At 42.7% G+C, this 19,544-nt stretch overlaps 2 protein-coding genes and 1 long non-coding RNA gene across 16 annotated transcripts in view; 2 read left to right on the top strand and 1 right to left on the bottom strand.

Annotated features, from left to right (window-relative positions):
- Positions 1-2,058, top strand: part of acoxl (acyl-CoA oxidase like) — a 397,595-nt gene extending 395,537 nt beyond the window's left edge. The window contains exon 19 of the mRNA XM_043687180.2: positions 1,645-2,058. Within this exon, the coding sequence (XP_043543115.1) occupies positions 1,645-1,821 (177 nt within the window). The 3' untranslated portion in view covers positions 1,822-2,058. The remainder of the gene's footprint in view (positions 1-1,644) is intronic.
- LOC148151355 (uncharacterized) overlaps positions 1-19,544 on the bottom strand; it is a 562,305-nt gene that overhangs the window by 78,062 nt on the left and 464,699 nt on the right. For 7 of the 10 annotated variants that reach the window (XR_015754625.1, XR_015754617.1, XR_015754632.1 and 4 more), the window contains 2 exons: positions 16,073-16,211; positions 12,967-13,899 (listed from right to left, as the gene is read on the bottom strand). The exons of the other annotated variants lie outside the window; for them this stretch is intronic. This is a non-coding gene — a long non-coding RNA (uncharacterized LOC148151355). Of the gene's footprint in view, positions 1-12,966; positions 13,900-16,072; positions 16,212-19,544 lie in introns of those variants that run through there. 10 annotated transcript variants of the gene reach the window in all.
- LOC122548469 (bcl-2-like protein 11) overlaps positions 382-19,544 on the top strand; it is a 54,037-nt gene continuing 34,874 nt past the window's right edge. The window contains exons 1-4 of one of the 5 annotated variants that reach the window (XM_043687182.2): positions 382-1,255; positions 2,300-2,355; positions 12,688-12,960; positions 19,377-19,501. In XM_043687182.2, the coding sequence (XP_043543117.1) occupies positions 12,762-12,960; positions 19,377-19,501 (324 nt within the window). In that variant the 5' untranslated portion in view covers positions 382-1,255; positions 2,300-2,355; positions 12,688-12,761. The other 4 variants (XM_087983729.1, XM_087983743.1, XM_087983735.1 and 1 more) reach the window with 4 other exon arrangements.

Here is a 19,544-nt window from a genome sequence, read left to right as displayed (position 1 = left end):
AGAGAACCTTTATTTACAAAACAGTGTATTGGGCTCAGTGTTTGCACATATCAGCCACCTGTACCAGTTTGTCCCATGGTTTCAAATTTTGGAACTTTTGTGTTTGATTTTTAAATTATAGTACTGATGCAAATTTGGGGGAAATCAACATTATCAATAATATAACAGGAAGTGTTTTCACTGTTCTGTATTTAAATGATGAAACATTGTTCAATCAGATTTAGTTTTAAATATAGAAATAGCTTAGATTTTTTTCTTTAATATAGAAAGTATATTTAAAATGTTTCATTTTATATCATATTTTGGCACAAAGTGCACCACCTAATGAACTGGCTTTTTTTAAAAAAAAGAATGTGCTCATTAAATTTGTAAGCATTTAATGGTTTTACACAGACACAGACAGTCGCAGGTGTAAGGTTTGATTTCTATGTATTTTCACTGTAAAACTACACAATCTTAGAATAATAAAGAGATGAAATCTTAGCCAGAAATCTAAGCCCTCTGCGCAGTGTATTAGGACATTTTAATAAGTTTCCCTTTCGGAGATTTTTAATTTATCTGTGGGCAATTTGATTTATTTTGTTTCTGAAATGCATCTGAGCAGTTGTGTGTCACTTTCTTAACCAGTCCCGACGCCGACTGTGTGTCGAGGTTTAGAGGGCGGTATCCGAGTGTAGCTCGATTTTAATAGCTTGTCTAGCCGATGTTTGGAAGGTATTTTGTTGCATTACTGTGACTGTGGCTGCATGACACCCGAGAGCGGTTCATAATCATGTGTAATATCAACGGCCCACAATTTACAATCTCGCCGCTCGGAGATTGTAAAGTACCTGGTCCCGGCGCTTTGTTTTTTGTCCTAAACCCCAGGTGAATCGGGCTGGTTTCTGCTCGTTCGATCAGAAACAAATCAAACCTCGCTCTTCGGAGTGAAAGAAAAACGAGAACGATAGTTACAGCGAGAACATTGATGCCAATTCGGAGAGTATTTTAAACAGCTGATTAACCATGATCCGAATCATTTCGAAAGGACCTACCCACACGATCATTCTAAGACTAAACAGCGCTTGTATAAAACACACTCAACATAAAGCAGTGGAGGCAGCCGGTCTCACTGGTAGCTTTGATCATATATATTTATGTTAACACGTTCATTAAGTTGTGTTTCAGAACTTCACCCTCGCGGTGACGATCATAAACTCATAATCCGTGCTCTCTAGTTTAAGGTGAGGGTGGGGAATCGCCGCTGAGATCACGGGTAAGTTTTTTTTTCCCGGCGCTGATGTGTGACCCTCAGCTCTGGGAAGTGGGTGATGGCACTCGGGGGGGTGGGTTTGAGGCCGGGGAATGAGACAGACGCGAGGAATGAGCCCGCTAAAGAAATGCCACTGCTCCAAAACCGAAACGAAAATTCCACATTACCATGAGCTCCTTTAGGGATACCAGATGGTTTATGTTCTCCGTCTCTAACGAACATCATTCTCAGGGTCAGGTTATTTGCTGTTTTTGAAAGTTGTTTCGAAGAGAGTTTATTCGGGGAGGGGGGGGTCTCTTGTTTCTCCTTTCCTGATTAATCTCCCCCCCCCCCCCTTTGTCTTTCTCTTGTGACCCTCTGTTTTGTTCTCCCACCCACCCACCTACCCCCAGCTAACTGAACTGTGTCGCTCGGTGAAGGAAGATGCTTTGACCGTGCTCTCAGCTTTCAACATCCCCAGCGCCACCATCCACGCTCCGATCGCCGGCATCGCCAACCCCCGGGCCACTTGGGCATTTTACACTCAACCTCAGGCCAAAGCAACGCTCTCCGCCCGGGCCAAACTGTAAAGGACCGCACTGTGCCAAGCCCACCTTTTTCTACACAGAGGATCCCTCACCCACCTCACCATCAGTGTTCATTAAAATAAACTGTAATATGTTCATGTTATTAACAATCAAGATGCCATGAAATCGGTTGATTCCACCTCCGCAACCCCTTATTTTCCAGAAACCATTCTTATTGGAATTGTATTTTTGTGATATAATGGGAAACAAAAATAAGTGCTAAAATAAACACGTTTTCATTCCAAAGTGCCTGTGTATGTTTTTTTTATGTGGAGGAGAGTGGGGTAGACAAAGTTAGAAATCACTCAACTTTGTTTAAGAAAACCTGTTGGACTCTAACTTGGGGTTGTGTGATTTCTAACTCTGTTTTGTTGTTCTCGAGCCCCTGGCACGGAGCCTCTGTTATCGTGCGGGTTTTGACTTTGCTGGTTCGTGTGGGTGGACATTTGTTACTTTCACACTTGATTACTATCTCTTTCAGACCGAAATTGTCCTTCTTCACCATCAGTCCCTGAGCACGGCTCGCGCGGAACCGAGGTACAATTGAAGGGAAAGTCTGTGTGTGTGTGTGTTTGGAGGGTGGGAGAGTAATCGGAGCGCTGCAAATTGATTTATTTAAAATAATCTCTAATTTGAAAATGAAACTTGCGGTTTTTATTCACTTATCGTTCAGGGGTGTATATAATCTAAAGACATGCGGGTACACACTTTCCAACTCTGTTCTTGGTTGTTGTCGAATTAGACCCATACTGCTAACTCTTGATTCGGGTTTTGCCGCTGTTTGTACAATATTGTCCCAAGCGCTTTAAATCCCCAGTTAATGCCGAACGACAAATAAATTTCACGTTTATTTCATCTGCAAATTCTTCCTTACAATAACCAAAGCAATGTGGTTGTTGAATAATGCTTCCAGCCCGTGTAAGGACAGACTCCAAATGTGCTCTACAATTTTAATAAATCGAACCGAATTCGTCTGCCACACCATGTATTGACATGGACGTACTAATAACCCTCCCGAAAACGTTGCTTTTTAATAAGTTCAGATGTGACAAATCGCGCTTTCATCATTGCTAACTGCACCGCAGTAAACTTGCAATTCATTTAGCAAGTTTTTTTTTCTTGGGGTTTTTGTTTTGCATTGAGGTTTTAGTTTGTTGGATTACTGAGATTTCTGTCCCTGCCAGTGTTTTCACATCGGTGTCTCCAGCCGCCGGCGCGCAAGTAGAAGAAAAAAATAGCGCATTATTTGCAGAAAAACTGAGCAGGCGGGTATTCCGGCCGCCACCGACCCCGGTATCATCAGAGAATCGATTCGTTTGTCGCTTGAAATTTTGATCGCGCACACCGACATCCGAGAAACGAAGTGCCGCTGATGACAGTAATCTTATTTTAATCATTAAATTTGATCCCCCTCCCACACCCCCGGACTTCGCTTAGGGGTACTCATATTCCTAGCCCATCCCTCTCAATTTGTAATGCTGGCAATTAAATGTTGAAAGCAGCTCCCCCCTCGGACAGTTGGGACAATAGCTGCTTAATCAGATACAAACATCTAATGTTTCATTCTCAACTGGCCGGAGTGATGTTGAGCGGTCATATTTATTTGGAAGCGCTTATTTTCCCCGCGCAATGACTTAAATGATGTCCCCTTGCAGCCCTTTCCAAAACTGCCTATTTGCTGCCGAGTGCGACTTGTTGCATGTCCCAGTGTCATATTATACCTTCCACCTATTTGTATATAAAGTTATTTGCCTTTATGTGTTGACCTCCCTTTCCATACGCCACCCCGCCCCCTCCCCAAACAAATCAAGCCCTTTATTTTCTATCTCCTCTGACCCTTCCGCACCAGCATTAGAGCGGACTCCACCGTACCCCTTTGCTCGGTTCTTGACGATTACTTTGTGGGTTCACATCGGGATTATCGTTTCCCAGCGCCAAATGTATATTGAACTGTATTCCCTGCATAGTTCTCCTTCCCCAATGACCCCAAGCGAACTCAGCGTTGACAAGCTGTCCACTTGTCCAGAAATTCCTTTGCAGAGGGGTTTTAAAGTTATACGTCCCAGAAGGTTGTTTCAAAACTCCCTCAGTTTCGGCTACCGTGGAACCTCTTGAAATAATCCCTCTACGCCACCTCCCTGCGCACTGAAACCCGTTGTCTCACTGTGTTTTTTAATGTTATACAATGTTTAGAACTCATCATCCTTGAAATCAAAACAAAACTTCTCTGTTAAAAAAAAACATAATTACATATGCATCAATCGTTTCCTGGATTTGCCTGTGTAGGCGGGGCGGGTGTTTATATTTCTCAATTGTTTACCCCAGCCGGCTCTTTCACCTCCCCCCCTTCCCCAAAGTCTCCATCTACTTGCCCTGACTTGCCCCCTACAGGACCAAGCTGGGTTCTATATATATGTATCCACACACGTACTGTATGTGTGTGTGTGGTGAGTGCGTGTGTTTATGGGTGCCTCATTGGGCGGAGATCTGGGGGAGTGAGGGGTGGGGGGGTCAGAGAGAGAGAGAGAGAGAGCGGGAGGGAGGGAGGAGGAGAGTCGGCTCATTGGAGCATTGCTGAGTACCGGGGCCATCAGTGGCACAGTCGCGCACACACTCTCCGCACCCACTGGAAACTGATCTCAAGAATCTGCGAGGGTTCCGCCACCTTCAAAACAAAGGCGAGCGACTAAAGTCGAGAGAGCGCAGCAGCCGCCCGTCCAGGTGAGCCACTTGCAGTAGACAGCAGCCCGGAGCCCTTTTATTTTCAAGAGGTCCCCCTCACTATTTACTTCAGATCGGTGGAGGAGAAACAAACGCCTTTTTCTATTGTTCGACTTGCGTGTATGTACTTGTCAATTTTTAAAAAAAATACACCACACGGGCGGGCTTGGACCGAGTAAGCCGGCAACAGAATGCGTGACAGAGGTCTGAACCCTGGACCCGGTCTGAACCCCCCCCACCCCTCACCCTCTCTAGTCGCGGTGTGCGGAACTTTTGTTTTCTTTGAGAAGTAGGGTTGCAATATTTTGACTGGCGTGGAGTGCGGCTTTTGGAGGAAGGGGAGGCGGTCTTCTGTCTATTTATTGTCCGGCGGCTGCAAAATTCCCTCCGCGGCAGCAATAACAAAACCACATGTGCCGTGGTTTACGTAGGCGATCGACCGAAAGTTGGGGAGTTTAGGACTGTTATTTGGCATACAGACAGACACGGCCCTTGTCTGTGTCCATTCGGTCATGTACCATCCTTACAAATCAGGTACAACCATCGTATAAAGCAACTTCTGGTTCAACGTTGTTTTTGTTGTCCCCCCCCACCCTCGGAGCAACCAGGCGCTCAACATTTGGACTTCGGCGTAGACTTTCATAACTTGTTTCTTCCAAAAAAAAGCCCCTATATCTTATGCCTGCAATCGGATGAAGCATTGTCACTTCTCAATGGATTGTTTCACGAATCATCCGTTTTAAATTCCGACCAACTAATGAAAAGTCTGGATTTAAATAGGCATATGCACGGGCATCTTTATGATCGGATCAGAAGAAGCGAAAGGGGAACTTTTAAAAATATGCATCTGAACATTTTTAAAAGTTAGGAAAGACTACTTTAGGGACAGTGTTTTATTTACGACTCTTGTGGAAGATGAGGGGTTAGTAATGTGTGAATAGGTGGTGGGCTATGACTTTTGGGCGTTGTCGCGGCTGTTTGAGAAGTTCTAGTGAGGCTGCAGCCTCTAGTAGAGTGAAAGTTTTAGTCTCTCTCTCTCTCTCTGTCTATACAGCCCGTGGCCGTGTTGCTGCTGCGAGCCGCCTCGCGCTCTGCCCATGTGACACGACGCCGCACTGTAAACAAAACAATACAAGGACGCCGACGTCACCGGGCGCATTATCCAATCGTCGCCAGCCTCTGAGACGCGACCGCGGCTGATTGGTTGGCGCCGAGCCTTGCCGGCTCGGGCTGCATTCCATAGCCCGTCCTTCAAACCCCTCGCTCGGGTGGGGAGGGGAAAGCTGCTGCAGCGTGCGCTGTCAAACCGTGCGCGTAATACTCCTAAACTATGTGTGTATGCACCTTAATACATGGAAACTTTGCGCCTGTTCACTGTCAGACCGTGTGTCCTTTAACACTCAGATCCCTGGCGGGTCTGAAGGCACTTGCATTGTCAAATCCTTTGTGTGTGCACTGTATTTAATACTCTCAGATTGTGTGCGTGCGCGCGGGCACTGTGTATTTAAGGGACAACAATGAAGGTTCACAAGGATAACACTTGGACTTCTGAGATAAATTTGTTTAATCAGGCCTGTTTTCTCTAGAATTTAGATGGTCAAGGAATGGGCTAATTCCATCTTCAAGATATTAACAGGAAAAGACAAAGTAGATAAGGATAAATATTGCTACTGATTGGGGATTCAAGAACTACCAGGTATCGTCCGAGAATTAGGGCTAGACTATTCAGGAGAGTTGTTACAAGCACTTCCACACACAAAGGATGGTAAATGTTTAGAACTCTTGCACAAATGGCAGTGGATGCTAGATCAATTATTAACTTCAACTGAGATACATTTTTTTAAGTATTGGTATTAAGGGGTGAGTCAAAGGCTCAGTTATGGAGTTAGGCCTAGGTTTGAGGAACTGAATGGTCTAGTCTTCTGCTCATAATACTCTTAAACTGTGTGTATGTGACTGTGCACCTAATATTCTTAAACCCCCTAACTGGTGGCTGCATCAGCATGCTCTTTCAAACCGCGCATTTAATACTCAAGCTATGTCTCTGTGCTCCAATGTTCTTTGAAACTGTATGTGTGCACTGTGTATTTAATACTCAAAATACTGTCTATTCTAATGCCATTTCAAACTATGCGTACTTGTCTATAATACACAAATATCTACATAATCTGCTGTTCTTTTAAACTATGCTGCATATGTCATGCTCTTCTGAACTGTATACTGTACGTTTAACGTAATTAAAATAGTATGCCGTATATTTGGGGCTCATATAGAAATGTTTACTGTATGTTTAGTTCTGTCTGAAACAATGTACACGTGTGGAGAGTGTTTAGTGTTCTCTCAGGAGGGCATCTGTAAACTGCAGTCAAGACGAAGGGGAGAAGTGTGACATGAACTTAATTGTGGGAGTTGTAGTCTTTCGTACTGCTCTGTCGCCCCCTCCTCCCACCCACACCTGACAGCAGCCCATGATTCCATGCAGTACTCTACTAGGAATGGGGCGATCGACGCAGCGTCGTGGCAAACGGTTCAGATTTGTTACTCTTGACAGTCAAAAAAGGAATGTTTAGGAAAGGCGACGTTGTTTTTATTTACAAGCAGCGGCTTGAATCGGAAGCATTAAGATTTTTCACCGACGGGGGAGAAGAGCTGAGGTGAGGCGTTATCTTGTCAGGACAAGGTGCAGAAGTTTGGGAGTAGAGATAGAGAGCGGTGCTGTGACGATAAAGTGCAGGGGTTTGGGAGCAGGAACAGTGCGGTGGTGTGAGGACTCGGTGCTGGGGATTGGAGCAGAGACAGAGCGGTGCTGCTCAATGACTGTGAGGACTCGGTGCTGGGGATTGGAGCAGGAACAGTGCGGTGCTGTGAGGACTCGGTGCTGGGGATTGGAGCAGAGACAGAGCGGTGCTGCTCAGTGACTGTGAGGACTCGGTGCTGGGGATTGGAGCAGGAACAGTGCGGTGCTGTGAGGACTCGGTGCTGGGGATTGGAGCAGGAACAGTGCGGTGCTGTGAGGACTCGGTGCTGGGGATTGGAGCAGAGACAGAGCGGTGCTGCTCAGTGACTGTGAGGACTCGGTGCTGGGGATTGGAGCAGGAACAGTGCGGTGCTGTGAGGACTCGGTGCTGGGGATTGGAGCAGAGACAGAGCGGTGCTGCTCAGTGACTGTGAGGACATGGAGATGCTGGGGAATGGTGCGCACACAGAGCGGTGCTGTGAGGACTCGGTGCTGGGGATTGGGGTAGTGAGGACTCGGTGCTGGGGATTGGAGCACACATAGAGCGGGGCAGTGAGGACTCGGTGCTGGGGCTTGGAGCACAGAACGGGGCAGTGAGGACTCGGTGCTGGGGATTGGAGCAGAGACAGAGCGGTGTTGCCCAGTGACTGTGAGGACATGGTGCTGGGGATTGGAGCGGGGACAGAGCGGGGCGGCCCAGTGACTGAGGACATGGTGCTGGGGATTGGAGCAGGGACAGAGCGGTGCTGTGAGGACTCGGTGCTGTGAGGACTAGGTGCTGGGGATTGGAGCAGGGACACAGCGGTGCTGCCCAGTGACTATGAGGACTAGGTGCTGGGGATTGGAGCACAGACAGAGCGGTGCTGCCCAGTGACTGTGAGGACTCGGTGCTGGGGATTGCAGCAGGAATAGAGCGGTGCTGGTGATTGCAGCAAAGACAGAGTGGTGCTGGGGATTGGAGCACAGACAGAGCGGTGCTGCCCAGTGACTGTGAGGACTCGGTGCTGCGGATTGGAGCACAGACAGAGCGGTGCTGCCCAGTGACTGTGAGGACTCGGTGCTGGGGATTGGAGCAGGAATAGAGCGGTGCTGGTGATTGCAGCAAAGACAGAGTGGTGCTGGGGATTGGAGCACAGACAGAGCGGTGCTGCCCAGTGACTGTAGGGGCCGCATTGTTGACACTGGGGAAGTTGTGACGCAGACGGAGCTGCTGCCAGTTGTGAAAAGGCTGCGCTCAGCACTTTCCACAGAACAATGGAACTGTAGTAGGAAACACGCCAGATGAACGTCTCGTGTTCCTCACATCTCTTACTACCAGATTTCATCAGCACAAAAACATATTTCTCTCGGGAGCAGAGACTCCAGTTCATGGTTTAATCATGGATTTGAAGAAGGAAAGCTCCTTCTGCAGTTTACATGGGAGCCAGAAACGTGTTCTGCAGCTTTGATCGAAGTCTAAACTGAATTAACTAATTAGGTGATATATTATTAAATTTGGAAAATAACGGAAGTTGGCCAATACTACAGTGCTCAGACAACAGCTGAACTATCCCAAATATCTGGGAGGATATTACATTTGCTTGCTTCTGACTTAACATTTTTCACATCATTATTTGTTTGCCAAGACAGTTCACTTAAGATTCAGATTTACAAGTCAGGCATGAGAACCAAGGAACTGGACAAATCTTTGAAGAATGATCTGTATCAAACATGTCTCTCACATGAAGAAATATGTGTACCTTAAACATGGACCATCATATTGAAACATATCATTTTTAATATTGATTAGTTAATTATCCAATTTCTTGAAGAACATCCAAAAGCAATTGATAACTTTCTTTGCTACTAGTTGCAAAAAAAGACATGTAAAACATTGGGTGAACAGCAGGTAGAATGCTATGATACATGGAAGAGCAGGCTTTCCTGATGAAGGGCTTTTGCCCGAAACGTCGATTTTGCCTGTCCTCGGATGCTGCCTGAATTGCTGTGCTCTTCCAGCACCACTAATCCAGAATCTGTATAATCTTGGCCAAGAGATTTTTAGGATGAAATTCCCCCTTTGTTCTTCTGCCAACTAGGTTTGGCACATGAATGTGGTCAATAAACAGTAACATGTTATTTGACTGACGGGCATCTCAAATCCATTGCACCCAGAGCAGACTCCCCCCCCCCCCCCCCCCCCCAGGCAGTGAGACATTGTAGGTATTTTCATTACTTTTCAACCGATTAAACTCAGGCCCCTTGGTTTGCATCAATGAGTCACACTGAGTAAAAACAAATAGACCTTGGAGTGCAGGTTCACAGTTCCTTCAAAGTGGGAGTCGCAGGCAGGTAAATAGGCATTTGGTATGCTAGCCTTTATTGGTCAGTGCATTGAGTATAGGAGTTGGAGGTCATATTGTGGACAGGATGTTAGTTTGACCACTTTGGAGTAGAACATGCAATTCTGGTCTCTTTCCTATAGCAAAGATGTTGTAAGTCTTGAAAGGGTTGATAAAAAATTTACGATGATGTTGCCAGGATTGGAGGGTTTCCCTGGTAGGGAGAGGCTAAATAGGCTGAGGCAGTTTGCCCTGAAGCATCAGAGGCTGAGGGGTGATGTTATAGAGATCTATAAAATCATGAGGGGCATGGATAGAGTAAACAGGGAAGATCTTCTCCCCAGGGTGGGAGAGTCCAAAACTAGAGGGCATAAGTTTAAGGTGAGAGGGGAAAGATTTAAAAGGGACCTAAGGGGCAACTTCTTCACACACAGGGTGGTGCATGTATGGAATGAGCTGCCAGAGGAAGTGGTGGAGGCTGGGACAATTACAATATTTAAAAGACATCTGGATGAGTATATGAATAGGAAGGGTTTAGAGGGATGTGGGCCAAATGCTGGCAAATGGGACTAGAATTATATAGAATATCTGGTCAGCTTGGACGAGTTGGACCGAAGGATTGGTTTCTGTGCTGTATATCTCTATGACTATCTATGTTTGGAGTTACCTGGGGTGAGGTACTTAATGAATATTTATCAGAGCCCATTCTGAATATGCTTTTCTGTCTTGGTGATAAAATCCAAACTTTTCATTCTCGATCACATCTACCTCGAAGTGCTAGTTGACATTGTAAAGTTTTCAAATATTTGTGTATCCATTAAAGTAATCAGCATTGAACCATAAACATGTTTAACAATAACAAAATAACCATCAAACTTGTTAAGAATAAATATAAATAATAGACAGTTTAAAATGATGCAGGTTGAGAATAAATGAAGATTACAAGGTTTGTAAAGGTCGAAGTATCAATAACCAGATTTGGGGGCGGCACGGTGGCACAGTGGTTAGCACTGCTGCCTCACAGCTCCAGAGACCCGGGTTCAATTCCCACCTCAGGCGACTGACTGTGTGGAGTTTGCACATTCTCCCCGTGTCTGCGTGGGTTTCCTCCGGGTGCTCCGGTTTCCTCCCACAGTCCAAAGATGTGCAGGTCAGGTGAATTGGCCATGCTAAATTGCCCGTAGTGTTAGGTAAGGGGTAAATGTAGGGGTATTGGTGGGTTACGCTTCGGCGGGTCGGTGTGGACTTGTTGGGCCGAAGGGCCTGTTTCCACACTGTAATGTAATCTAAAAAAAAAACACTGACTGATAGTATGATGGATACAGACTAATTAGTAGGGAGTTGGATAAATACATGAAGGAGGAAATATTACACTGATAAGTGGACCAACTGAATGGTCTTTTGGAAGAGCTGACACTAAAATAGTGCAGGAGAAAGTGAGGACTGCAGATGCTGGAGATCAGAGCTGAAAATGTGTTGCTGGAAAAGCGCAGGAGGTCAGGCAGCATCCAAGGAACAGGAGAATCGATGTTTCGGGCATGAGCCCTTCTTCAGGAATGAGGAAAGTGTACCAAGCAGGCTAAGATAAAAGGTAGGGAGGAGGGACTTGGGGAAGGGGCATTGGAAATCCGTAGGTGAAAGGGGGTTAAGGTGAGGGTGATAGGCCGGAGTGGGGGTGGGGGCGGAGAGGTCAGGAAGAAGATTGCAGGTTAGGAAGGTGGTGCTGAGTTTGAGGGTTGGGACTGAGACAAGGTGGGGGGAGGGGAAATGAGGAAACTGGAGAAATCCGAGTTCATCCCTTGTGGTTGGAGGGTTCCTAGGCGGAAGATGAGGCACTCTTCCTCCAGCCGTTGTGTTGCTATGGTCTGGCGATGGAGGAGTCCAAGGACCTGCATGTCCTTGGTGGAGTGGGAGGGGGAGTTGAAGTGTTGAGCCACGGAGTGGTTGGGTTGGTTGGTCCGGGTGTCCCAGAGGTGTTCTCTGAAACATTCTGCAAGTAGGCGGCCTGTCTCCCCAATATAAAGGAGGCCACATCGGGTGCAGCAGATGCAGTAAATGATGTGTGTGGAGGTGCAGGTGAACTTGTGGCAGATATGGAAGGATCCCATGGGGCCTTGGAGGGAAGTAAGGGGGGAGGTGTGAGCGCAAGTTTTGCATTTCTTGTGGTTGCAGGGGGAGTGGAGGTTGGGTTGGTGGGGAGGTGTGGATCTGACGAGGGAGTCACGGAGGGAGTGGTCTTTTCGGAACACTGATAGGGGAGGGGAGGGAAATATATCCCTGGTGGTGGGGTCCGTTTGGAGGTGGCGGAAATGACGACGGATGATACGATGCGCCATATCTATCTTTCAAATCAGCATGTAACCATTGAAGTGCTTAGCAGGTGTAACAGGCACATTTTATTTTCAGAACAAAGCCAGATTGTGTAGTCTGATTCAATTCATGCAACTTTCTTTTGGAAGCTTCTGACAGCAATGATATGGAAAAGGAAAAGCAATTTAATAGCAGTATCTTAAAAGCTAGTTTAAATTTGACAATCCTGACCTAAGGGATTCACTGGAAGCAGTTAACTTGATCAGTGTGTACAATTGACTTTATGCCAGGATCAACTGTAGTGCTGGAGCAATTTGGATTACCTTCTCTTCGGCACTTGACAATCCTGGTGCACAGCTTGCTATTTTAATCCCCACAAAAACTGAGAATAGGAAATGTAATTTTTTAAACTTAGAAAGTATCTATTGAGAGTCAATTGAAAATGTTGGACTTGCTTACCCGACAGAACCTTATCTTTAACCAAAGTGGCTACCTTCATGAGTAACTGTATAACCTAGGCAACAAAAGCCATTCAGCATTTGCACATACATAATGTACAATGCTTTTAAAACAAAACTTTGAAAATGGCAGCAAAATTAACAGGGCTGAAAAATTAGGATACTTGAATTATGACTTGCTATTGTTCAGTATTTTGTTTCTATGTATTTGTGACTAGGCAATAAAAAGGAATGCAACATAAAAAAAAATCATTGGTTGACAAATCTAAAAACTTTAATAATACTTTTTATGACTTGAGAACTTTTTTTCTTTTCTTGTTAGGAAAAAAATGCAACCACTTTGTGTTCCAAAGGATTGAAAGCAGACCTGGCTGGGAACAAACATCATCCACAAGGATGTCAAGAGGTGAGCTTTATGAGCAATCTTCTCCTAGCTCAAGGTTATCCTGTGGATACTATTCTCTTCACACAGACAGTGGACAGATGACTAAACCCACAAGCTGCGACAAGTCTACACAGACTCCAAGCCCAACTTGCCAAGCCATCTACCATACACAGCACGCCTTGGCACAAGTACAGCTTTTACAGAATCGTGGTAAGAGCCTACTTCTTTCGTGTCACACAGAAAGGCAGCTAGAAATTCTGCTACAAAAGAAAGGAATTGCTACAGCAACCCTGCAGGTTGAGCAGCATCCGTGGAGAGAAAACAGATTCAATGTTTTGCGTCCGCTGACCCTTCATCCAAACTGATGTCACTGGACCCAAAACATTGATTCTCTTTCTGCAGATGCTGCCAGACCTGCTGAGTTTCCCTAGCAATTTCTGTTTTGTTTTAAACTTCCAGCATCTGCAATTCTTGTTTCTTTTTTAAATAAACATTTTGCTGGTTGAATTCAAAAAGTTAAATCATGTTGCTTTTGTTTTTGTCACTTAGATTTATACTGATACCATGGAGATGAAAATAATTCACAGCAACAAGTCTCTAAATTAGATGACTCTTTTATTTAATTAGAGCTGTCTGCATGGTGTGCACTTAAAAGACTGATGAAAGTTATTGATTATTTGGAAGTTATAATGCCTTTTCTGTGTATCTAAAAGAAGTTACAATGCTCACTCAACAGTGTTTCTCTTTGAAAAATGTCTAGAAGCTTTACAACTATTTATGAAAGTTTACATTTAGCATTTCAAGTAACAAATGCAAATGGCTAAAGTTTCACGTTTACACTGATGCTGAAAGAACCATGGAAATGAGCTTAATAAATCAGATGAATGATACAGAGGACACATTATTTTCAAGACAAAATCAGCTGGAATCTTGGTCACCATATATTTGTGATAACAGTAAAATAAAAGGTTCATCCAAAAAAATGTCCCATATTCTGGATCAATGATAGAATTCTGGTCAAAAGATGACTTTGCTTTGTGTTTAAATCCAATAATGTACAACACTTAAGTTCCACTTGTTGCAAAGATGATCTCTAATGCAAATCTCCCAAGCTTGGTACGTGTTTGAATTTGTAATCAAAACAACATCCTTGAAATGATCCAGGTGGAGAAGGCATGATAAAAAAAACACATAAACAGAACAGATTGTGAACTGGAGTCCTTTGAATGATCGCAGTACTTGCTGACAGTAAGGTATTTTTTCATCAGTGAAGGGACCGAGGAAAAGGTTGTGATGGAGTCAAAATATGGGTGTGACTGTGCAAGGTAGACAAGGCCACCATCTCGTCCATCTGCCGTGTCTCAACATTAAGCTGCTTTTGTTGGCCGTTTGTGTTGTGTTGTAGATGGTTAGATTTGATTTGTTAATTCACATTCATAACTTTTCAACTACAACTATGCATAGAATGAAGAATGCAATTATTTTCTTTAGACTAATTAGTTTGCAATTGTATTACAACTGTATATAAAAACAGTTGGTGGAAGGAAAACAAGGGTTTAATACATTTGGTGGTAGTGAAAAGAAAGATTGGCTGATTGTCTGCTTCTCGTAATACAACACAATCCAGAATGATGGCGTTGAAGAGAGTGCTGCCTACATTTTAATAAATGAGCTTCTTCTCAAGATCTGTCCTTGTTGTTTTTAAATCATTCTCCCTGGGCATTCCAGTGTATCTTGATATCAGCAAAAGTTGTTTTTGGCCTGACAGGCATGGTTAGTTAAAGTACTCTTTGACACCCACAACATCTCCAAATTAAGATGATGGGGCCTGAAGGAGAAATTTGGATGAATCCTTGGGCCATTCTATTCGGATCATATCCAATCTTGCCAGTAATGAATCTTATCACAAGCAGAGCATGGAAATATACAAATCTATTTTGCAGCAGATCAAATGATCAATATTAAGTACTGGAAAACTTTGCTTTGAGTTACAAACTGGAAGATTGTCGAACTCAGTATCGCATCAGGTTCATTCTTCACTGTATTTCTAAAGGAAGCACAACACTGAAATGTTGCATTTCTTGTTCAGTGCAAGCATTTATATTTCATATGATTATTTAAAAGCCTTTGCAGTTGTGTTGGATTTTTCTTTGCCCAGATGAAGAGAAACCCAGGAATAGTCTCCAGCTCTAACTATCCTAGTAGATCTTGAAGTTTGCTATTTGATAATTGGGGTAAGGGTCAATGCTATCTGAGTGGTCTTATACTCTGCAAGTGTACAACATTTATAGTATGAGTGCATTTGCTTTGCAACTATTGAAGTTGTATGGTTTGGATTATTACCTGTTATTAGTCACTTTTGACTTAAAATTTGTTTTGTTTTACTCAAATGGTTATTTTGAATGAAACTAAATGAAAAAGATGCATTCTTTCTTAATTACTGTTCAGGACCCCTACATTTTTTAGACCTTATGGTTCATATAGTTTGCCTGCTAAAATTTACCAATAACATATTATGAAGGGATCATTATCACCCATTTAAACTTCACCTTCAATGATAGCACTTTTTTGAACCTTGGGAATTCTGTTACAGAGATCAAGTTTTACGCAAGTTTTGACCTTAAAATAATATATTTTAAAATCAATAATTCTAGTTACTATGACAACTAATAATAATGATAGATAATCAGTGTTAATTCAAAATGTACTTGCGATAAACCTACATTGAAAAGCAATGTTCCAATCTGGCATGGGCAAATAATGCCATTCAACCAGGTTTTTTTTATTAGAAGGTTTTACTAAATATACTAATCCCTTTTTTAACTTCAAACCTGGGGTGAAGGCAGCTCTGGCTAGGCCAGCATTTATTGCCCATCCTGAATTGCCCAGAGGCCTGTTAAGAGTCATTCACATTGCTGCGGGTCTGAGTTCACATGTCGGCCAGACCAGGTAAGGATGGCAGACTCCTTCCCTAAAGGACATTAGTGAACCAGATAGGTTTTCCCAACAATATTAATTAGACTCTTAATTCTAGATTATTTTTATTGAAATCAAATTCCTCCAGCTTCTGTGACGATATTCAAAGCCGGGTGCCCAGAATATTAACTGAGTCTTTGGATTAACAGTTGAACAGTAATACCACCAGGCCGTCATTTTCCTGTTAAACGATCATTAAGCAAAGGGACCTTTTAAAACCATCACTTAGACTAGAGAAGCAAAACATTTGGTTATCTTTTTAAAAAGCTGCTTTATTCTGTGACACTGTCAGATAGATTGAAGAATACCAATTACTGTGGCTTAAAGTACAGAAACGATGGCTTACTTGATGATTCATTTTGCAGGCGATCCCTCCCTCCATTTGACAGTTGTGCATTTAAAAATGATGCAATTTTAAAAAATCATTTTATGAGCGTATTATACCTCATCCTCTCTCCTCACATCTGGAGCTGATGAATGTAAGTCTGTGCAAAACAGCATAACACCACATATTAAATGATGCATGTACTTTTTTTCTCACTCATTCAGTTAGCTATTTTCAGGCAAGAAAAAAAAGTTTATCTACTTCTTGCCCTTTCTGAAAGCCCCACTTTAATTTCACTATTAACCACTTAACCACAGTATTAATTTTCTGCATTACTTTATGTTACAAAGTCAGCATGGATGGGAAAACTGTTAACATCTGAAGTACATGGATCAAGTGATAAATTTTAACTCTTGTTTTGCTGATTGTGCACCCAGGTTCAGCCAAAGCCTGTGTTACCCAAATTAATTCTGTTCTAATTTGATTGCCTTAGGGCTAACAGTAACCAGTTCGTTTGTTTTTGCTCAGGTGAATTTGAACCTGTGTGCAGCACTCACATTTAAAGCAGTTTTCTTGCACAGGTCTATCCGAAATTACAGTACTCAAAAAACTTCTTTCGTATGAAAATGAAATTTTAAACCAAGAGCAGACTTCTGGTAGATTGACTAAAAAGATAATTTTCCTTTGCTTGCTGTGGCTGTTTGTACTTCCACACATCTGTACTGATTCAACATCCTCATGAGCAAACATTTTCAGTCACAGACGATCACCACAGAGCAATTGGAGTGCACAATGCAACAATGAGAGCAATCTTACTTAATAGTATTGTCTGCAAAATCACAAACTGCCAGAATTGTTAACCATTTATGTTTTTTACTTTCTCATCACTTCTATCCAGTTTAAAGTTTCACCTTCTAATTTTATATGCTGCAGTCTGCGGCTGACTGTTCCATGCAGCGGAGCTAAAACACCATTGTTGATACTTAGTTCAGTAATATAGAGAGTAGATTTTCTTGAATGAAATCTTTATCTGTTACAAAGAATCTTGTAACTGTGCAGTAGAAAGCTTCTGCATGTTCTGAAAGCTACAAAGCAGTCCAGTAACCAACACATTAACCTACTGTACCTGTGGAAGGATTTTGCATTTTTTTAAATGAGTGTGTACCTAATTAAAGTGTGCATTTATTTGTTCAAGTTTAACTTTCTTTTTAGTAATAATAAACTAATGTTAAGGACTAAAAGCCTTCCAACCACTATTATACTAGAGTAATTAATATCAAACAGTGCTCATCTCTACATGATGCCTTTTTTTCTAAATAATCAGAATTGCTGCTTATTCCCTTTTGCCACTCAACGGTGTTCTGTTTGCAATGACACTGACTGCATGTTGGAATAATAGCAAAACACATACTGTGTTGTTAATTTGGGAATTTGTTAATAATTGTTAACTGTCATGTTTGCAACACTTATATATTTCAGTTGTTAGACTACAGTGCTACCTTATTAGTAAAGTGGAGCATATTTTGAATCCTTTAAAAACTTGTATTTATGTTACTTTCTTAAATGCAATGAAACATTTCAAAGCAATTCACTGGAACATAATCAAACAAAAGTTCGCACAGACCCAAAGAAAGAAATCAGGACAGGTGTCCTTGGTCAAAGTGACAGCATTTTAAAGACAACTTCACAGGCAATAGAGACAGAAAGGCAAAGGAAGAATTTGCAGGGCTTCAGGACTAGACAGCTAAAGTCAAAGCCATCACTGGTGGAGTGAGAGAAGTAGAGAATGCACAAAAGGCCAACACTGCAGGGCGGTCATCCGGTTGGAGGAGATTATGGAGATGGGGAGTTGATGAGGCCATGGAGGGAATTGAGTAGAAAGGGGGGAATTTCAAGCTCAAAGCATTGGCAAACTGGAATGCAACATAGAACTAGCATGGAGGGGACTTGATACAGGATGGGATTTGGGCAATAAGAGTTTTTCACATGTCGGACAGGCTGATCAACCTAACTTGACAATATATTATAGCCTTAAGTCAGTTTACTGCCAGACAGATTACAATAGTTATGGTCTACCCAGCAAATATACAGGAATCTGCAGTGAAACACTTTGCACCTTCCATTGAGTACCAAATTGGATAAGTTGAGGGCTTGACTTCAATGCATCAGGAATTATTGATCTGGGCCAGTGTGCTGGGAACTGGAAAAATGGTGGGTTTAGAGGGCATAACTTTAAGGTACGAGGAGAAAGGTTTAAAAGGAACCTTAAGGGCAATGTTTTCACACAGAGGGTAGTTTGTATGTGGAATGAACTGCCAGAAGAAGTGGTAGCTACAGATACGGTTGCAACATTTAAAAGACATTTAGATAGGTACATGAATAGGAAACATTTTGAAGGATATGGGCAAACCAGAAGCAAAAGGACTAGTTTAATTTCAGAAACTTGGTCAGTATGGATGAGTTGGACTGAAGGGTTTGTTTCAGTGCTATTTGAATCTAACACTCTATAATAAATTTATTATGCCAAACAAGAGCAGAGGGAGTGTGTGTCATAATTGATGAGTGCAAGGCGGTTCATTCTCGGTTATTGAAATCCTATTCCCAAATATAAGTAGAAATGTCAAAGCAAATAAAAAGCACATTTCTTGGATTATAAGTCGTTGTATAATTCACATAATTTATGGTGCCTGATATATATATTCTCTTCTATTTGGATGGCATAAAAGCATTTCAGAAATTGCAACGTTTACGAAATAATTTTGTAGTTCCGTGGCATGGGACTGTTAACAATAAGGTCAGATTTTGATGCTCATTTCTAATTGCCCTTGAACTAAGTGGCTTCCTTTGCCATTTCAGGGGTTAAGAGTCAATCATGTTGCTGTGGGTCAACAGTCACATGTAAGTCACTGAGATTTCCTTCCCTAATCCAGATGGGTTTTTACATCAGCAAGTTTCATGGTCATCATTACTAAGACTAGTTTTCAATTCCAGAATTGAAATTCAAGAATTAATTGAATTCAGGTTGCACCAGGTGCCATCTGTCCTGGGACATTAGTCTGGGTCTCTGGATCACTATTCCAGTGACAGGACCTCACCAGAACTACAGGACCTAAAAAAAAAGTAAAAATCTTACTTTTTGTTGAACACTTACATGTAAGCCTCTGGCAGTATTGTTTGTGAACAAGGTTTTAGCTCAAGTAGTTTGATATGTTTTACATTTAGCTATAGGTTCATACATGAAAGGGAATTCAGTGCATATTTGGCTGCTAGATCATTATTTTCCCATATCTGTGAGCCCTGAATTTTTAAATTATTAATTTTGCAGGCACAGAAGGGATACACCAATCTGGAATACAGGAAGACTCTTCATCTGTGCCTATGGATGTTCAACCCGAAGTATGGATCGGACGAGAACTGCGAAGGATTGGCGATGAGTATGAAACACAAAGGGTAATTAGTAAATCTTTAGATTCTTTTTGAAAATGTGTATTTG

The sequence above is a fragment of the Chiloscyllium plagiosum genome, unplaced genomic scaffold (assembly GCF_037043375.1).
Source record: "Chiloscyllium plagiosum isolate Xiang-an unplaced genomic scaffold, Cpla_swu_hap1 HiC_scaffold_3, whole genome shotgun sequence".
Lineage (NCBI taxonomy): Eukaryota > Metazoa > Chordata > Chondrichthyes > Orectolobiformes > Hemiscylliidae > Chiloscyllium > Chiloscyllium plagiosum.
This window is presented reverse-complemented; position numbering and strand designations above follow the sequence as displayed.